Consider the following 18278-nt stretch of genomic DNA (forward strand, 5'->3'; position numbering starts at 1 on the left):
CTCTTGGGCTTTTTACGGCTTGTTCTGTTGCCTTTGTCTAAGGTCAGCAGGAGAGAAGGGAGCCAGGAGGCTCGCATCATTGTTTGAGGCATGCCAGTGAGTAGCAAGGTGACCTTGTCAAGTCGTGTCACTTTCCAGGTGCTGGTTTTATTGTCTGGAGAATTGGGGGTTTAAGCTTCAACTGTCCTTAGGGTCCCCTCTAATCCCCGAAGTTCATGAATCTTTGATTTTGTGCATTCACAGAAATTGTTTCTTCCAGGTCTCCATGGTATTTTGCTAAGGGGGAACACTTGGAGCAGGCTCCGGGTTTGGAAGTGTTGTTGTCCTGGTGGGGCCTGGATATATGGCTAAGTAAATTTACCCTTTCATCATTATGGCTGGTAAGCCAGACGTTCTGTGACACGGAAACTCTCATGCTTGAAATTTCACCATTGGGCAGCTCTGAGTATTCAGTTCACTTGAGTGGCTCTGCTGTGCCCAATGGAAGCAGAGTTTAGAGTGAAATAATACCTGTGCAAACTATCCTTTCTGATGCCGGATGCCTTCTTTGGATGAAGTAACTTGTCCCTTTTGAGAATGGAAGATGATTGCTGTACCTTGCTATTCTAGGTCATGTTATTCAAGGCTCTGACCTGCAAATAGCAATGGGCTATATGTTAATATGATTTTAAGGCCTATGCTCAAAACAAAAGCCCCAAACAAACAAAAAAACACCCCGTCTTTATTCTAGTAGTGCTGTCTGTGAAACCTACACAGTTAGAAAACCAATTCCTTGAGATTTCCCTTGAGTAGAGTCATCTTTTCAGTTTGAAGAAGTTCAGCTTAGGGTTGGTGGCTTGACTGGCTGCCCTTCTTCCCAGTAGACTGAGAGGTTGTGGGAGCAGAAAGGGGAAGAGAAAAGCGTGGAGAGGTAAGAAGCAGGAAGGGGGAGCAGCAGCAAGGGAAGGCTGAGCATCTCCTGTTAAGCTAGAAGTTGTGTGATCCCAGCTGAAAGGATATGATTGGAGAAAGCCATGTATCCACTGTTGGGGCTGGGACCTGAGTTTCTTCCACTCCAAAGTCCACTCTTGCAATCAGCTTGCTTCACTCCTTTGCCTATGTTTGGGTCCACCTGTGTCAGGCACCTGCTGAGGGGCACCCACCCTGCCTGGCACTGGTGTTCTCAAATTGCCCTGAAGTCTGGTAAATCCTGACCTCCAGGGATCTACCAAACTTCAGAGCAATATTAACGGTGCAACAAGATCAGAGTGCCAGGGTGGTCCACTTCTACCTGGCCAGTGCCGGCAACATAAATCAACGTTTACCAAGTATGTCAGTGGTAGTGAGAAATGAGGTTTAAATGTGAGCAAGAAGTAGCCAGTGTGCAAGGGTTTCCATCGGGCCTGGAAGAATGACAAAACTGGAGAGGTGAGGGTAGGGTCAGGGCCCGTCTGATGGGGGAAGGGCATGAGCCAAGGCGAGCCAGGCACTGTATTAGCAAAAAACAATAAATTAGCCAGGCTTGCGGGAATTCCTCTGAAAATATTAACATTGTGGGTATGTAATTATTGTCCCAAGCTGCCAAGGCTTGATTGGAATGTAGTTGTTATTCAGAAATGGCCTTCAAACCAACGGTGCCTGCCTCCTCTTGCTTTACTGGAAAACAGAAATGCTCCCATCTCAGATCTGCTATGCTTGGTGATGCCAGTGCCCCTGTTTTTTTGATCCCAGTTGTCTAAATTGGCTTTATCTGTTGCTCATAAGGGTTAAGTTAAAAGTTTCATTGCTCATTTAACAAGGAAATTTGCATTCTTCTGCAAACATAACTGCCTTCTCAAGGGTAGCCTTTTGCTGGGAGGGAGGGTTTCTGTCATTGGATCACAGGCTGTAGGTTCTAACAGCCTTGATCCTGAGGAGGTAGAGTCCAGGGCTGGGAACCTCATCGAAGTGTTAACCCTTTGTGAGGCAGTCTGGCATGGATCACAGGCCACATTCCTGGATTCTCATCCATCCAGGCCATAAATCAGCAATAGGCCTGATCACTCAATGCCATTGTGTTACCTGCTGTTAGTTTTGTTTGGTATTGTTTTTTAATTATGAAGCGTAAGATACATAGAGAGAAAACACGTTGTCTGTAGAGTCCAGTGAATTTTCTCCAGTGGAACACACCTTGGTAACTCTAGCCAGATTAAGAAACAGAATGTTATTGGCACACAGAAACTTTCCTTGTGCTTTCTCTGGTCTTATCTGCTCTTCTCACACCCTAGATTAGGAGGGCCACCTGTGTTTGCACTTGGTACTAATGGAATTGTACAGGAGGTACCCATTTGTGGGTGGCCTGTTTTGTTAAATATTATGTTTGAGATTTGTTTGTATGGCTGGGGATAGTTCTCGTCTATTCCTTCCCATTGGATTCCATTGTGTTCATTTCCAAATGATGACAGTTATGCCCACCTTGCCTGCATCGGTCATTAGGGAACATCCAGGTAAAACTTAGAAAAAGTTAAAAGTACTGCTTTAAAATACAATAAAGTATGTTTATTGTTTGGAAGAGAATAGATTTAATCTGAGTAAAATGAAGGCGAAGATCCGAAGGATTCTAGTCTCAGAAGTGAGGAGGAAAGTCGTTCCGCTGCATGGTCTGGTGCAGGGGGTCACGGGGCGTTGAAGAGCAGGCTGCTGTTTAAATCTGTGTCTCTGTTTCCTGGGAGGGGGACATTGACTGTGGAGGCCGTTGTCTTGTGAGCTACCCATTTGTCTTTAATTCTTCACAACTGCTAACGGGGCCCCTCTGCTTGATGGCGGGGGTCTCTTTAATTAGTTCTTATTTATTGGTTATGAAGTCACCAAACATTTTCAGTGTTCCCATTGAACCACCTTCTTTCACTCAGAGGTGATTCCTGTGGTTCACGAATGACTTGTGCTTCTCAATCAGGCAGAATCTCTGTGTTTTGTCCCATCAGGCCCTGGATGGGGATTTCTCTGAAGACAACCGCAGTAAGTGTCACATGGCCACCGCACCCTTGATTGAAGCTGTGGAGAACCTGACGGCGTTTGCCTCGAACCCTGAGTTTGTCAGCATTCCCGCCCAGATCAGCTCCGAGGTAGGGCGTTTGTGCAGGAAGATCACACTAAGGTCTTTGGCTAACTCTGTGTGGCACCGAATGAGTTAATAGTCAGAACTCCGAAAGCTCTTTCTGTCAATATGTCTGCGACTGTTACTCTTGTCCCCCATGGCATGTGCACAGTGAGTGAAACACAGTGACTCCACCTCTCTTGAGAGATGACCTATATGTAGAGAACAATCTTACTGCCTAGGTTTGGGGTGATTCTTGGAATGTGTCACGCTCAAAAATGCTAGTTAAGGGGCAAACATGGGTTTAAGTCCCCACCGTGCAGACCCCGGGTAATCCAGTCTTCATGGTTCCCTGCCCTCTTTGTCTCCTTCAAAGGGCCAAGGTGGTGATTTGGCAAAGAACAGGACCTTTCAGGGCCCACCTCATTCACTTGTATCTTCGACCCTGACTTTGATTTCTCTGCCGTTTGGTCTCAGGGTTCCCAGGCACAGGAACCAATCCTGGTTTCAGCCAAGACCATGCTGGAGAGTTCATCGTACCTCATTCGCACTGCACGCTCTCTGGCCATCAACCCCAAAGACCCACCCACCTGGTCTGTGCTGGCTGGGCATTCCCACACAGTGTCCGACTCCATCAAGAGCCTCATCACTTCTATCAGGTCAGTTTCCCATCCGGAGGTTGCTGCCAGCCTGCATCTCAGCGGGGCAGGAGGAGGACAAGCCCACCAGGCTTTATCCTTAATAGTGATGTTGTTGATCATTATCATCGTTTTCTTTATCTCTTTGGGGCCAGAAGCACTGGTCACAATAGTAATTGCTAACTTAAGTACTTACCATATACCAAATACTACTCCAAGTGTTTTATCTGTATTACTTTATTTGAACATCACAACAGTCTTGTAAGGTACCATTGTCATTATTTCCATTGTACCGATGAATAAGTTTAGGCAGAAAAATTTGGGTAATATCCCCAAGGTCACCGTAAGGCCCAATGGCTGTCTAATCACTGTACCACATTGTCTGTATCTAGGAGTTTAGGCATTGAGCACCATTGTTATTTAGCAGGATTTGGGGTTGCAGTTAGTTTGCTAATAAGACAAAGAATATTCTAGGGCCTACAGTAACTCTGAACATCTCTGACCTCCTTGGTGATAGTGGGAGCCTAAAAAGACATCCCCAAATAGACATAACATTTCTGAAGTTAGCCAGTTAATACCTCACAGCATGATCCTTAATTATATTTTGCTTCCTAGTTGCTTTTGAAGCTCAAAACCACAGTTAACTTTATTTCTTAATGGCTTGCAAAGAAAAATTCACTACATGTTTTAATTCCTACTATAGCCCAGGACTTTGTGACTCGTATGCAATGTACAAAGCATAATACGTTTGCACTGGAAATAGTGCTGACTTTTTTTTTTTTTAGTAAGAGTCCTGTGCTTAAGCCAGTGAATAGAGAATCCAAGTCCAAATTGCTCCCGTTGCAGTTGCCTGTTATCAGCCTAAGGTGGAGGGCAGGACCATATTCTTTCCACCAGAAATAAGTAGAGTTATCTGAAGTGTTAAATTAAGGAATGCATGGGCTGTGCAGTGCGACATTGCCAACCAAGGGTCAGGGATTCCTCCTGAAAGGAGGTGACTGAGTCAGGGAGGAAGTGGACAGGGATCCTGGCCCACCAGTGCTGGAGCAGGCTGTGGGACTTGAGCCCCATGGAGCTTGTGTCCAACTTGCACTGTTCCTTCCAGGGACAAGGCCCCTGGACAGAGGGAGTGTGATTACTCCATCGATGGCATCAACCGGTGCATCCGGGACATCGAGCAGGCCTCGCTGGCTGCTGTCAGCCAGAGCCTGGCCACAAGGGACGACATCTCAGTGGAGGTAAGCTGGGAATCTGGGGGCCTGCTTAGCAGCCTCTAGATATGTTGAAAAATCTCAGCATCAGACTTGGAGGGGTAGAGGTTGGGGGTCCAAAATGTTTCTGTTCCTGGAGTTTCATCATTAGACAGCCATTCTCTGTGGAGCCAATCTGGGAACTTTTTGGAGAGGGTAGGGCGGATGCCAAGTAGAGAAGGGTGACTTAGGGGAAGGAATACATGTACTGGGATGGAAAGTTGAAATGTGGCTGAAATTGGGAGGGAAAATATCAATATCAAGGTAATTTAGGGGTTAGGTGGGTACTGTGTTTTAACACATCAGTAGAGTGGACCTAGGTATGTAAATAGTAAATAATTCTCTGTTGTCATATTTCATCAGTGTGCTTTTTAGTTAGTTGGCAAATTCAGCATTAAACTAATGCATTGGGTCTGTTCAGAGATCAAGGATTCTGCCCTAAGTTATTCAATATCTAGCATTTGAGGACTTTGGCATCCTATTATTAATTTAAAGCCACTTTGCCCTCTCTTGCTTGTTTTTCCAAAGTTTAGAATGGAATTTTCCTACTTTTTCCCTTTGGGTTTTTTTCTGTTACCTGTCCAAAGGTTCCTCACTTTTACTTCTATCTCTACTGAAAGCACAGTGCTTGACATGCAGAAGGTGCTTAATAAATATGAATGGTCTGTTTATTGATGTTTATCTTCCTGCCCCTGAATTCATTAACAATCAGCTTTCGGCCCAGAGTTAGTATTGCTCATTTTTATTAATAGAGCTGTCTATTTCGCTCCACCTTCACCCTCCTATTTCCAAAAAAAGAAAGATTAAATTTTCTCAAACTGTGTGGGATGCTAGAATTATTCTTTTGAATCTGTTATTAATGTCCGTATGTATATGCATGCAGACAAGTACAAATAAGTGTACCACTTGATAAATTATCACCAACTGAACAGGCCTTTCAACCAGCACCCAGATCAAGAAGCAAAGATGAGGCCAGGCACTGTGGCTCACACCTGTAATCCTAGCACTTTGGGAGGCTGAGGCGAATGGATCACTTGAGGTCAGGAGTTCCAGACCAGCCTGGCCAACATGGTGAAACCCCATCTCTACTAAAAGTAGAAAAATTAGCCAGGTGCAGTGGCAGTCACCTGTAATCCCAGCTACTTGGGAGGCTGAGGCAGGAGAATCACTTGAACCTGAGAGGCAAGGTTGCAGTGAGTGAGCCGAGATTGCACTACCACCCTTAAGCCTGGGTGACAGAGCGAGATTCCATCTTTAAAAAAAAAAAAAAAGTAGCAAAGATGACCAGCACCCCAGAATCCCCCCTCATCCCCCATCCTTTCACCATATCCTCCCCCAGCCAGTACATCTCCTGTTTGAACTCCCTCACTAGGAAGAGAGCCCTTCCCCTTTAACTGCATGTGCTCCCTAATCATACACCCTGTTTAATTTAACAAACCATCTGTAATAAGACAGCACTGTTGGAATATTCTTGCATTCTTGACTATAATCACATTATGAATGTGAAGATAATAAGTAATTAGCTAAATAAAACCCTTGGCCGTCTTGGAAGTTTCTCTTTGCCCGCGCCCATCTGTCTCTATTTCTCTTTTTCCTTTTCTTTTTCTTTCTCCAGGGTTTTGTTTTCAAGTTTGCATGTTAGTCTGCTCCTCTTGTTGAGGACACTCTGCCCACATCCCCGCTGGCCCATAGGCAGCATTGTTCTGTGGGAAAGTAGCAAAGGCTAGAGTCTCATTTCTGATGAGCAGGACATCGCCACTTCGGCGGAGTTCACTCAGTTCCATGCTGGTGTGTGCAGACCTAAAATGCCCGGTGCTCTGATGCATTAATCCTGCATCTATCAGTGAAGCTCCTATGAATAGTCCTGCAAAGGGATCTGATCTTTCCTGCCACTGGCTGGGAATCTCCACCTTTGAATCTCCCATCCCCCACACTCTCAGAATCATCTAGATATCTTGCTGTCTCTTTAGAGCATGATTCAATTCTTTGGGGGTGGAGAGATTAAACCATCTCTCAAGCCTGAGAAGAAAGGCCCTGAGGGCACCGTTTTTAATATTTGCATATGCACCACCAAACACAGTGGACTTAGCATTTTCACAGTGCACTGTTTGGGAAGTAGTCCTGCTTTCAAGGAGCTAATCTCATTTTTATGTCACTCTCCCTCCTTAAGGGGTTCTTAGTTTTGAGAATACAGCGACCCGGATGTTCCCTCAGACCCCTCCATTATCTCCCTGCATTTGGAAGAAGTTGTCGTTTTGGAAAGCCATGACTGTTCCGCAAGTCTGCTAATTACATCAAGGAACCTAAAGTAAAGATACCAGTAGTGTCAGTTGTCAGAGTTGACAGGAGCAAGAAGCCAGTTGCAAAAGTGTGTCTCAGGCCTGCTTCTTCTCTCTCTCTCTGGAGGAGTCATCACTGAGAAGGTCAGGGCAGGGCACAGTGGCTTGATGGCACACACCCAGGCATTTTGGTGTCTGCTTTGTATGGCCTCACTCGTTTTTCGGAGGGGCCTTTTTGAATCAGTGCAGCTCTGTGGGGAGCTGTTATGGGATGAACTTGACGCTTCTCTCCTTATCAGGCCCTGCAGGAGCAGCTGACTTCGGTGGTCCAGGAAATCGGGCACCTTATTGATCCCATCGCCACAGCGGCTCGGGGAGAAGCAGCTCAGCTGGGACATAAGGTAATGCACACCGAGGGGATCCTGTGAGGGTGTGCGTGTGATCACAGGAGAGAGGATTTTACTGACTTTACTGTTATCATTCCCAAAAGCCTGTGGTGCGAGTATTGTGCCTGAGTCCAATGCTGGTTTAAGCTGCAGAAAATAACACTGAACCTCTCTCTGGCATCCTCTCCAGAAATGATCAGTTCAGGCTCTATTTTTACCTAGAGTTCAGAAGAAAACTTCAGTACAGTTTTTCTGGTTGTGGCCAGAGACGTAATGTGGCATTTACAGTCGTCCGTTGCAATCGGCCTTTGCTGAAAGAAGCCAGAGACTGAAGCAGACACTCCCAGCCTGGAGTCTGCCACCTCTGGCTGGCTGGCCGGCCAGCCCCATTCTGGTGTATTTAAGGGTACATTATTCTTTTGTGGTTTCTAACATAGTGTCTACTCTTTGACATAATGAGGCAAAGCAGACCTCTCTGGATGACCAAACGCTCCCTAGGTGTCCACTCCGGGGGAGCCATTCGGCTGGCGGTTCATACCCACATTGTCTTAAGAGCCAAATGACGTTTTGCCTGGTTGGGGTTCATTTTGCAGATTCTTCAAGGGCAGTTGGCTTGTCGTGCAACCTGTGCCTCAATAGGGAGAGGCCAGAGGTTGGATTTTTAACCACCTTGGGTTTCCTAGTGCGGCCGTCAGTATAGGAAGAAATATAGTAGCCAAAATCTTCTTGGCAAGTATCGACTTTAGAAAATCAATATTCATTGCTTTTTCAAATTACAGAATAGCTTAAGGGCCTACTCACCTTCCCACTGGTTCCAAGGAGGGATTTTTAAGATTTGAAATCTCAAAGGCCAGTGTCTGTTTGCCTTTTTAAGTGTGGCATATTTCATTTCTTTTTCTTCTCTTCTCCTCTCTTTTCTTCTCCTCTCTTCTCTTCTCCTCTCTTTTCCTCTCCTCCCCTCCCCTCTCCTCTTCTTTGTGAGACGGAGCTTTGCTCTTGTTGCCCAGGCTGGAGTGCAATGGCGTGATCTCAGGTCACCACAACCTCTGCCTCCCAGGTTCAATTGATTCTCCTGCCTCGGCCTCCCAAGTAGCTGGGATTACAGGCATGTGCCACCATGCCCAGCTAATTTTTATATTATTAGTAGAGATGGGGTTTCTCCATGTTGGTCAGGCTGGTCTCAAACTCCCAACCTCAGGTGACCCACCCGCCTCGGCCTCCCAGAGTGCTGGAATTACAGGCGTGAGCCACCATGCCCAGCCAGCATATTTCATTTCATAGCTGTTTCTTTATATGGCAATTAGAAAAGGGCTTGTCCATCTGTGTGAAGAGGTTTGCAGGGGTAGGAGAATGGTCTGGACACTGGGGCCACTGCCTGTGTGCCCATAAGGGAAACTGAGTTTAGAAGAGAAGCTGGACGTTTTCTCAGCAGTTACTTTTTATTCCAGAACTTTTGTAATAAAACATTTCTGGATGTCTTTAGAGGACAATACCCATGTCTCTGCGGATACTTCATTAGTATACAAGATTAATTCCTATGTTACTGGTTAGCGTCAAAAGAAACATAATGCAATTATGTTACTTGACTTATAAATTTACTCTTGGCCCTTGGGCTAATCCATCTCTTACCTTCTAACAGAGAGTTTTGGACAGAGGCAGTCTGTGGGCCCTCTATCCTGAAGAGCCGTGGACTGGGAGTTCACACCCACATTTTCCCCAAGGCTTCAATGCAGTGCTTATGGGGGACCCCAGAGCAGCAGCTTCAGCAGCACCTGGGAGTGATAAGAAATGCAAATTCTCAGACCCCAGCTGTGTTCATGAAGTTCTGTGGCTTAAAACAACAGAAATTTATTCTCTCATCCAAAGTCTAAAATCAGGAGCTGGCAGGGCCGTGCTCCCTCTGGAGGCTGTAGAGTAGATTCCCTAGAGAATCTGTTCTTTGCTGCTTCTGTGTTCCTGTGGCTCCTGGCACTCCTTGACTATCACACTGATCCCTGCGTCCATAATCACGTTGTCACCTGCTCCTCTGTGTCTCTTCTATCTCTTAGATGGACACTTGTTACTGGATTTAGAGCCCACCCAGCTAATCCAGGACATTCGCATTTCAAGATCCTTAAATGCACCTGCAAGCAGCCTTTTTCCACATGAGATCACATTCCCAGGTTGCAGGGATTTGAATATGGACATATCTTTTGAGGGATCACCATTCAATCCACTGTGTCCCTTGACCTAGGAATGAACATCATGTACCAAATACTCAAAATTCTGTTATTTTAATGCACGTGCTAACCCAAGGGAGGATGTTTCCTGTTCTGTCATGTCCAAGAACTAAAGGTGTTAAAGTCCTTGCTAAGCTCCCTAAATACAGAGGAAAGCACATGACTTCAGAAAGCTTTGCCTGTAATATGTGAGCACCTAGCCTTTAGTGAATGCTTCCTATGTGGCAGTTAGCGTGGTGAAGGGCTTTCATGTACACTAATCCTCCTACCAGTCCTGATGAACTCTCAGTGCTATTATTAATCCCCATGTTACAGATGAGGAAACTGAAGGGGAGCGATTAGAACAATTTGCTAAATATTTCTCAGTAAGGAATTGGCAGGGAAGATTCAAATCCAGTGATTCTGAAGCCAGAGCTGACGTCCTTCATGGCCCAGCCATGCTATCTCCATGGGGAAGCTGGGCTCCCGTTTAGTTATTGCGTTTAATGATTCTCAGCACACAGCAACCGCTGACATTTGACAGTTGCATTGATGAAATATACTTTTAAAATAATAAAATTAACCTAGAAAACATGTAAGATTCTAATGCATTAAACATTTTGACTCCTCCTTTAGGACATAAAGGACCACCCTAAAAGCCTTCAGCCCCGATGACCCCTTAGTGCCCCATTCCCTTTGGTGGTGACACCAGTGCCCTTCCTGGGGATGAGGATGAAATCACATGCAAGTGTGTGGAGCTGCTCCCTGTGGTTGTGCAGGCCATGCCCTCCACAAAGGCATTTGGCTGAAGTGGGAAGTAGGGACCAAATTCAGCCTATGCTCTGCCCTGGTGTCACTCATGTCTGCCCAAAGGACCCCTTTAAAATTCACCCAAAGGCTCCCTAAGGGCTGCCAACAGCCCTATTCACCAGATTTGAAACCTCTTGTAAGATAACCATAGAGGGGATAACAATTAAAAATATGCTTATTGTTGGCCAATAATCATGTCTCACTCTTAGCGCTAATTAAGGTTTATTTTTTGGACACATTCCCCCACTTTGCCCTAGCCACCACCCACCATCATCCTCCACCCGCTGCTGCTGGCCCAGTGACTGCTCATGTGAGTGGTCTTCCTGTCCACATCCCACAACACTCATCCTTCTAACATGTGGGGGGAAGAAGCATTAAGGGAGGTGCTGGCTAAAGGTTTGAACTTAAGTGCTCTTGAAGGGCATAATTTAGCCATTCGTCATTACCGCACAGAATGAGGCATTGAACAGAAAAGTGTGATTCATGCCATTGTATTTTCTCTGAGTTGAGAATAGATTCTGAGAGGGGATAGATTCTGGTATCTGAAGTGAATATAGCAAAATGTTAAGATCTCATATTCTGATGCCAGGTAGAGGGGCATCCAAACACCAAATGATAAACTTCTAAAAGTGTAGTGCTACAACAGCAGCAGGACTGCAGTCACAATGAAAGTGACGGAGACCACAGACTGTGGTAGCTGAGAGCTGGGGCTGTGGGGTGGGATGCCGTTGTCTCCAGCTCTTAGCTGCATGAGATGGAGCAGGTGTCTCAACCCCTTGAAGCCTCGGTATCTTCCTGTGTATCTGCCTCTTAAAGTTATGGAGGCTCAGTGAGGAAATGGGTGTTAAACTTTCAGCAGAGAGCCTGGCACAGGGGATGCGCCCACTAGATGTTTGCAACACGTGGCCCACAGCGCCCAGCTGGTAGGCGAGCTTTGGTGAGCATGGATGGATATGCATGGTATCGCCCTCCTGGAAAGGGGCCTGTGCGGAGGCAGTGGTTCCTGTGGGGATAAGCTTTTTTTGTTCTCCCAAGTTGGGCTAATCATAAACAGAGCATCTAGGCTGATGTGAAATCATTTGTGCTTTTTTTCCAAATCAAGGCTTGGTCAAAATGCTCCGGGCAAAAGGCAGTTGGGATTGGCTTCCTACAAAGCTTTTGAAGGTTTCTTTCATCTCCTGCTTTTTTCTGCTCCCCTGCTACCTTATCCTCTTCCACTCCCCCTTCCTCCTGAGTTTGTAAGACGTCTTTAGTTCTTTTAAAAGTTGTTAATTTATAGAAATTGACAGTTTGTAAAATTGAATTCAATTCTCATATCTCACTCTGGATCTTGGAATGGGTTTCTTAGCACCTCTGCCATATTTAGAAAGATGAAGAACTCCCTGGAGGAAGTAAAAACCAAGAAAGAGTACATTAATTAGCAAGCGCTTTCAGCAGTAAATTGCCACAGATCTGCCTCTGCCTGTGAGTCAGCCCAGTCCTGTTCCCCTCCCGCACCCACCGTGGAGCCCCTGAAGGAGACACGTGTATTTACATGATACATCTGTGGCTTTTTTATTTTTTTTAAAAGGTGACACAACTGGCAAGCTATTTTGAGCCCTTGATCTTAGCCGCAGTCGGTGTGGCCTCCAAGATTCTTGACCATCAGCAGCAGATGACGGTGCTGGACCAGACCAAGACGCTCGCAGAGTCTGCCTTGCAGATGTTGTACGCAGCCAAAGAAGGTGGCGGAAACCCCAAGGTATGGTCCAGGATTTCGGGGACTCACTTAGGACCACTAAGAAACCATCATGCATTCCTGCTGTAATGTGTCCCTCCAGGAAAAAACACTTCCAGTTCTTGTTGGTGGCATTTGAGCTCCCACTCTGAGGTCGGAAATAATCTATTGACCTTCCCAGGGTTCTTAGGGAGGAAACGAAGAAATATACATAAAAGTTATTGTTTTCTTGACAGCATGTGTAGACAAGTATCCTTGGGGAGGAAAAATGTATGGTGTGATGATGACAGGAATGAAAACTGTAATGCTTGCTGGGTCCCTGCTCAGCACTGACACCCAGCTTGCACAAAGGAATGCTCTATTGTGCTCCAGTAAATGTCATTTCGATTCCTAGTACTTAAGAGACTGCAGTTTAATATACAAATCTCCCATACCAGTGGCCAAGTATGATGACAGCCTGTCATAGGAGACCTTGCACCACATTTTACTCTGAACTTGGGAAGTGCAGAAAAGAGAACAGCATATGCAAAGTCATAGGTAGATTTATTAAAGGGTTGTGATTTCTTCAGGAATAGTGAGTGGTCTGGTCTATCTGGAACATGCGGAGTTGGGGGACCACCAGGCAGGAGGATGGACTAGGCTGCAGGGTGACAGGTCTCTTCCACATTACGGACTTCAGTCTTCATTGTAAGTAGTGGGGAGCCATTGGCGGTCTTTAAGCAGGGGAATGGCACAACCAGTCCTTATTTTAGAAACATTGAACTAGTAGCAGTGTGAATAATGTCATGGACTTTCCTTTTCTTTTCTTGAGATAATGTCTCACTATATTGCCCAGGCTGGTCACGAATTCGTGGCCTCATGCCTTCTTCCTGCCTCAGCCTCCCAAGTAGCTGGGGCCACAGGCACGTGCCATCATACCTGGCTAGCGTGCTTGCTCATTTATTTACTTATTTACTTAATAAATTAATTATAGATGGGGGTCTCACTATGTTGCCCAGGCTCATCTCGAACTCCCGGCCTCAAGCAATCCTCCCCCTTTAGCCTCCCAAGTACCTGGAATTATAGGCGCAAACCACAGCACCCAGCTTGGACTTAAGTTTTCTATGTTCAATTTTTTCGTTCATGTACTTGGCAGTTATTAAGAGCCTCATTCTGGGGATGCTGAAATATTAAGAGCCAGCCACTGCCCTCAAGCCACTCAGAGTCTTTTGGAAAAATAAGTTGAGTTGCTGAAGTGGTGGAATAGAACGAGAAAAAAAAATACCATTTTGACCGTGATGGAGTAACGACAGGGTGCCTTGCAGTCGTGCCAGCCCCCTTTGCACTCTCCCCAAACTGGAGGAGGCAGAGCTTACCTTCTGACTCTCTCCTGGGTTGTCTTTTATCCAGGCTGTTTACTGCCACGTGTCCCCACTCCTACCTGAGGGTTTCAGTACTAAAAGAATAATTCAAAGTAGGAGTTTTCTGGATTTTTTTTTTTTTTGAGACAGAGTTTCGCTCTTGTTGCCCAGCCTGGAGTGCAATGGTGTGATCTCGGCTCACTGCAACCTCCGCCTCCCGGGTTCAAGTGATTCTCCTGCCTCAGCCTCCCGAGTAGCTGGGATTACAGGCGTGTGCCACCATACCCAGCTAACTTTTTGTATTTTTAGTAGAGATGGGGTTTCACTATGTTGGCCAGGCTGGTCTTGAACTCCTGACCTCAGGTGATCCACCCACCCCAGCCTCCCAAAGTGCTGGAATTACAAGCATGAGCCACCACACCTGACCTTTCTGGATTTTTAAGACATGAACACATCTGCTTGGACTGTATGTTCAGAGCTCCTTGTGGAATTTTATTTTCTCTCAAGGAACCTCACAACCTCAGCTTCTCCTTTCTGGTAAAGCAGAGGCTGTTACCAGAAAGCTTACAGTGCTGACTGTGCTCCCAGCCATCAGAGATGGGGTTTCGCCATGTTGCCCAGGCTCATCACAAACTTCTGGCCTCAAGCAATCCTCCGCCTTCAGCCTCCCAAGTACCTAGGATTACAGGTGCAAGCCACAACATCCAGCTTGGACTTAGTTTCCTGTGTTCCCACCCATAGAGCACACATAGTCAGCCCTGTAAGCTTTCTGGTAACAGCCTCTGCTTGAAAGTGGTGTCTAGAATAATTTTCCACCAGGGTGAAGTAGTTTTCAGTAAAGCATTAGATGATGAAGTAGAACAAGATGAGTGAAGGCAAGGCAGGTGATCACCTCTGTCCCTCACTGGTCTCATTCAACCTGCTCTCTTTCTGCAAACCCTGACAGGCTCAGCCCAAAGTGCGCCTGGGACACTACAAGTCTGCTTTTTTGAACCCTTTCCTTAGATGCCTGATGCAGAGACTTAATCACCTTGAGTGTTATTCTTTGGACAGATATTTACTAGGTTTTATTTGCCATGTGCTAGGTGTTATATATCCCTGTTTGCAGAAGAAATAAAGGTTTGTCAGATAGTTACGGGTAGCTTTGATTTGGTGAAAAATAGCACAAGCTTTGGGGTCAAACATAATTGGATTCAAATCCCACCTCTGCCTCTCACGAGTAGATTACTTCATTTCTTTGTTTCTGCAGCTAAACAATGAAGGCAATTATGAATGCCTCCCTAAGGTACTGGTAGAGACTAAATGAGATAATGTGCCTGACATAGTCATTATGTTTTTTAAAAAAGTGGCAGCCCAGAACCTGGTGTTAATGAATTACATGCTTACCAAGGCATTTGCAGTGTAACCTCTCCCTCGTTCCATTGAGCTCTTCTGCAGTATTCTCAACCCCACAGTGCTCCCTTCTCCACTCATCCCCACCCCGCCCAGTTCCCTTCTGCAGTATCCTTGATGGGCCCCCACAGATTCCGCCTGCAACACTCCAGCAGAAGCGCAGCCCTCTCCACTGTTGGGCAGTTCTAATTATTCCTTGTTTTTCTCCCTCTACCAAAGTTGAAATCTGCTCCCCTGTGGCCTTCTCCCATTTTTCCATACTCCTGTGATGTCTGTGCCTGCTATCCTGGGCTTTGTATTTGAAGCGCTGTAATAAAGAAACAAGGCTCCTTTGGAAGCCGGACTTCAGACGTGTGTCTGAAAAAGAATGGAATCTGGTTTTCCTGTTGTGTGGTGCCATGAGGAACAGTAACAAGGAACCCCTCTGGAATCTAAAATAACGACCTCATTGTTGGGCCGACTGATGCCACTTATGAGATTGCTGTCGGTGGTTTAAACAGGCCTTAATTGAGATCCAACTGTGTCTTTGGGTGTCTGAAACTATTGAGCTCTACTAGCAGGTGTGTGTGATTTGAGATTAGGCTGTCTGATAAAGATGAGACTTGCCTTTGGCGTTCAGAAGAAAAGGCCCTGGGTAAGGCCTGGAGTAATTGGAGGAGGCTTCATAGAAGAGGTAGATGCTGGGCTGACCCTCTAAGAATCTGTGAAAAACTTAACCATGAGAAGTGAAGGAGAGCAGGCCTTATAGAGAATTCATCAGCATGAGTGGATGGGGAGGTAATTCATTTCTGGGATTGCCAAGAGCAAGGATATGCTTTCATAGATTTTGGTGACCTGGTACAGGACAGTGTCGTTTAAATTGTCCAAGGAGTTCAAAAAGTTTTGTGATTTACTGCTGCCCCCCAAATTTGCTTTTGAACCTTCCTGAGCCTGCATGAGAGTACAGATCCTTGGCAGGCAGTGCTCCCATCTCCCCAAGAAGGTGTACTTAATTTTCATATGAATGTGTAGAATTGCTGGCATTTTTGTATCTTCAACAGTCATCTCTTTCTAAATGAGACTTAGAGAAATATGCACCCTCCCTTTCACCTTCTGTATGAATAAAAATGTATGAGATGCTCTTTCTGGAGAGTAGGTCCAAGAGGTATCACCTTTCACACTTCTATCATCAAAATAAAGCAATCTGCACATTTTTTGTTTTACCATCTCTGTTTTATGAAATCAGCTGTCAGCCCGAATTACCAGTTTACTTCACTCATCCCGAATACAGTCCTGTGTGTCCTGACACAGCTGCCTCAAGGATAACCACCCATGATCAACATATTTCCCATCTCATCAGATGTCATATTTGAATAACTTTTCTTGCTTCCTATGGCTTTTCGATTCAGACAGGGCCAATTCCTGTGGCTCACATAGCCTCTGAAATTCTCTTGTGTTTAGAAAATCACCCAATGAGTTCTCGTTTACTGCTTTCCACTGGCTTCTTTACCTTCTCATTGACCAAAGTAAAGATGCCATATCTTGGCCTTTTGAAAGGGTCTACTTCCCCAACAAGGTGGCTTAGGGCGGCCATGGCCACGGCATGAGTAGACCCAATGCCTGGAGGTAATGCAATTCCAACCCTAAAAACCTGACATCAGGTCAGATTTTGCAGAGCGAGGGCACGATTTCCTCCTAGACTGCCCTTATAAATGACAAGGCGCCTGCAGCCATATCATCCATCACTGCATAGTGTTGCTGTAGTTTTCCCCATTTTACCTAGGAGGACTGCAAACCCAGGGCCACTTACCTAGTTAGCCAGCAGTGGAGCCAGAACTAGAACCCAGGTTTGCCTGGCTTGGCTGTTCCCCCCGGCATCTTGCTACTACTTGAGGTGTCTTTCAGGGAGCCCAGGACTGCCGTTATTTCATTGTTTTCATCCATTGATTTACTTAACCCCTACTCTGCTTGACACAGGTGTGAAACACCTGCTTCCTAATATGGTCTAAGGAATGCATGGGTACTCAGGGCTTTACCTGCAGGGCTGCATGCATTTCTCCAACCTCATGGCATATAATTTGTGACATAGTTTCAAAGCCTATTAGGCACTCCACAGATACATTTCCCTTAGAGGAACCTACATTTCTGTAATCCAATCTTATCTTTAGATAGGGAATTATAGTGTGTTGGGCGACTTTGAAGAGAAGTACATTTATTTTAAGCACATTTTTTCATTATATTATTTTTTTAATGTGTCAACTTGTATATGTTGTATATTTAGGGACCTGTGGCATTCTGTTTCTACAGTCCTGAACATAGTAACATATAAAATTAGTCATGTCATAAGATTTTGTTTGATATTGCAGTTTTATTTTTCCCTGATGGTAAAAAGAGATCTTTTTCTATTTGTCTTTCTGATTTTTATTTACTTTGCAAACAAATGGCCAAACATAAAGAAAGGGAAGGAATAGAATACATTGCTGTGCTCCATTGTGGGGGTATGGTTTTACACTCTACTTTTGAAGGTTATTCTTAGAAGACTGAGCACTGCACTCTTCTGCTTAAGGAAATGTTTCACACTTCCTTCTCAGGCGCAGCACACCCATGACGCCATCACAGAGGCCGCCCAGCTGATGAAGGAAGCGGTGGACGACATCATGGTGACGCTGAACGAAGCTGCCAGTGAAGTGGGGCTGGTTGGGGGCATGGTGGACGCCATTGCAGAGGCTATGAGCAAGGTGGGCGTGGGCTCCAGGGCTCTCCACTCCCTCATCTCCCTCACACATGGGCCTTGCGTGCTTTTCTTTAAGCTGCTGTCAAGGCTCATAGCAACAAGCCTCTACTTTTCTTGAAGGTTCTAGTTAATGTACAGATATCCAGTCACACATCCAACATATTATTCTTTATTATTAATGCATTACTTTTGTAAGCCAGTTGTGCCCTTCCTTCTAATTTTACATGAAAGAAAAAGATGGAGATGGAGAAGATATCATAGGTTTCCTCACTTGTAAGATGGAAATTGATTGTCTACTTCATAGGGTTTGTTGTGGGGGAACAATTGCCAAAATGAAATAAAAGTGATTCCTGGCCAGGCATGGAGGCTCATGCCTTTAATCCCAGCACTTTGGGAAGCCAAGGTTCCCAGCACTTTGGGAAGCGGATCACCTAGGGTTGGGAGTTCAAGACCAGCCTGACCAACATGGAGAAACTCTGTTTCTACTAAAAATACAAAAT

The 18278-nt window shown here is 45.5% G+C and overlaps 1 protein-coding gene across 23 annotated transcripts in view; it reads left to right on the top strand.

Moving 5' to 3' along the window:
* TLN2 (talin 2) overlaps positions 1–18278 on the top strand; it is a 457700-nt gene that overhangs the window by 371854 nt on the left and 67568 nt on the right. For all 23 annotated transcript variants that reach the window (XM_073995950.1, XM_045395572.2, XM_045395576.2 and 20 more), the window contains 6 exons: positions 2943–3083; positions 3533–3714; positions 4799–4931; positions 7522–7623; positions 12187–12357; positions 17636–17782. In XM_073995950.1, the coding sequence (XP_073852051.1) occupies positions 2943–3083; positions 3533–3714; positions 4799–4931; positions 7522–7623; positions 12187–12357; positions 17636–17782 (876 nt within the window). The remainder of the gene's footprint in view (positions 1–2942; positions 3084–3532; positions 3715–4798; positions 4932–7521; positions 7624–12186; positions 12358–17635; positions 17783–18278) is intronic.

Source organism: Macaca fascicularis, chromosome 7, assembly GCF_037993035.2.
Source record: "Macaca fascicularis isolate 582-1 chromosome 7, T2T-MFA8v1.1".
Classification (NCBI taxonomy): Eukaryota; Metazoa; Chordata; class Mammalia; order Primates; family Cercopithecidae; genus Macaca; species Macaca fascicularis.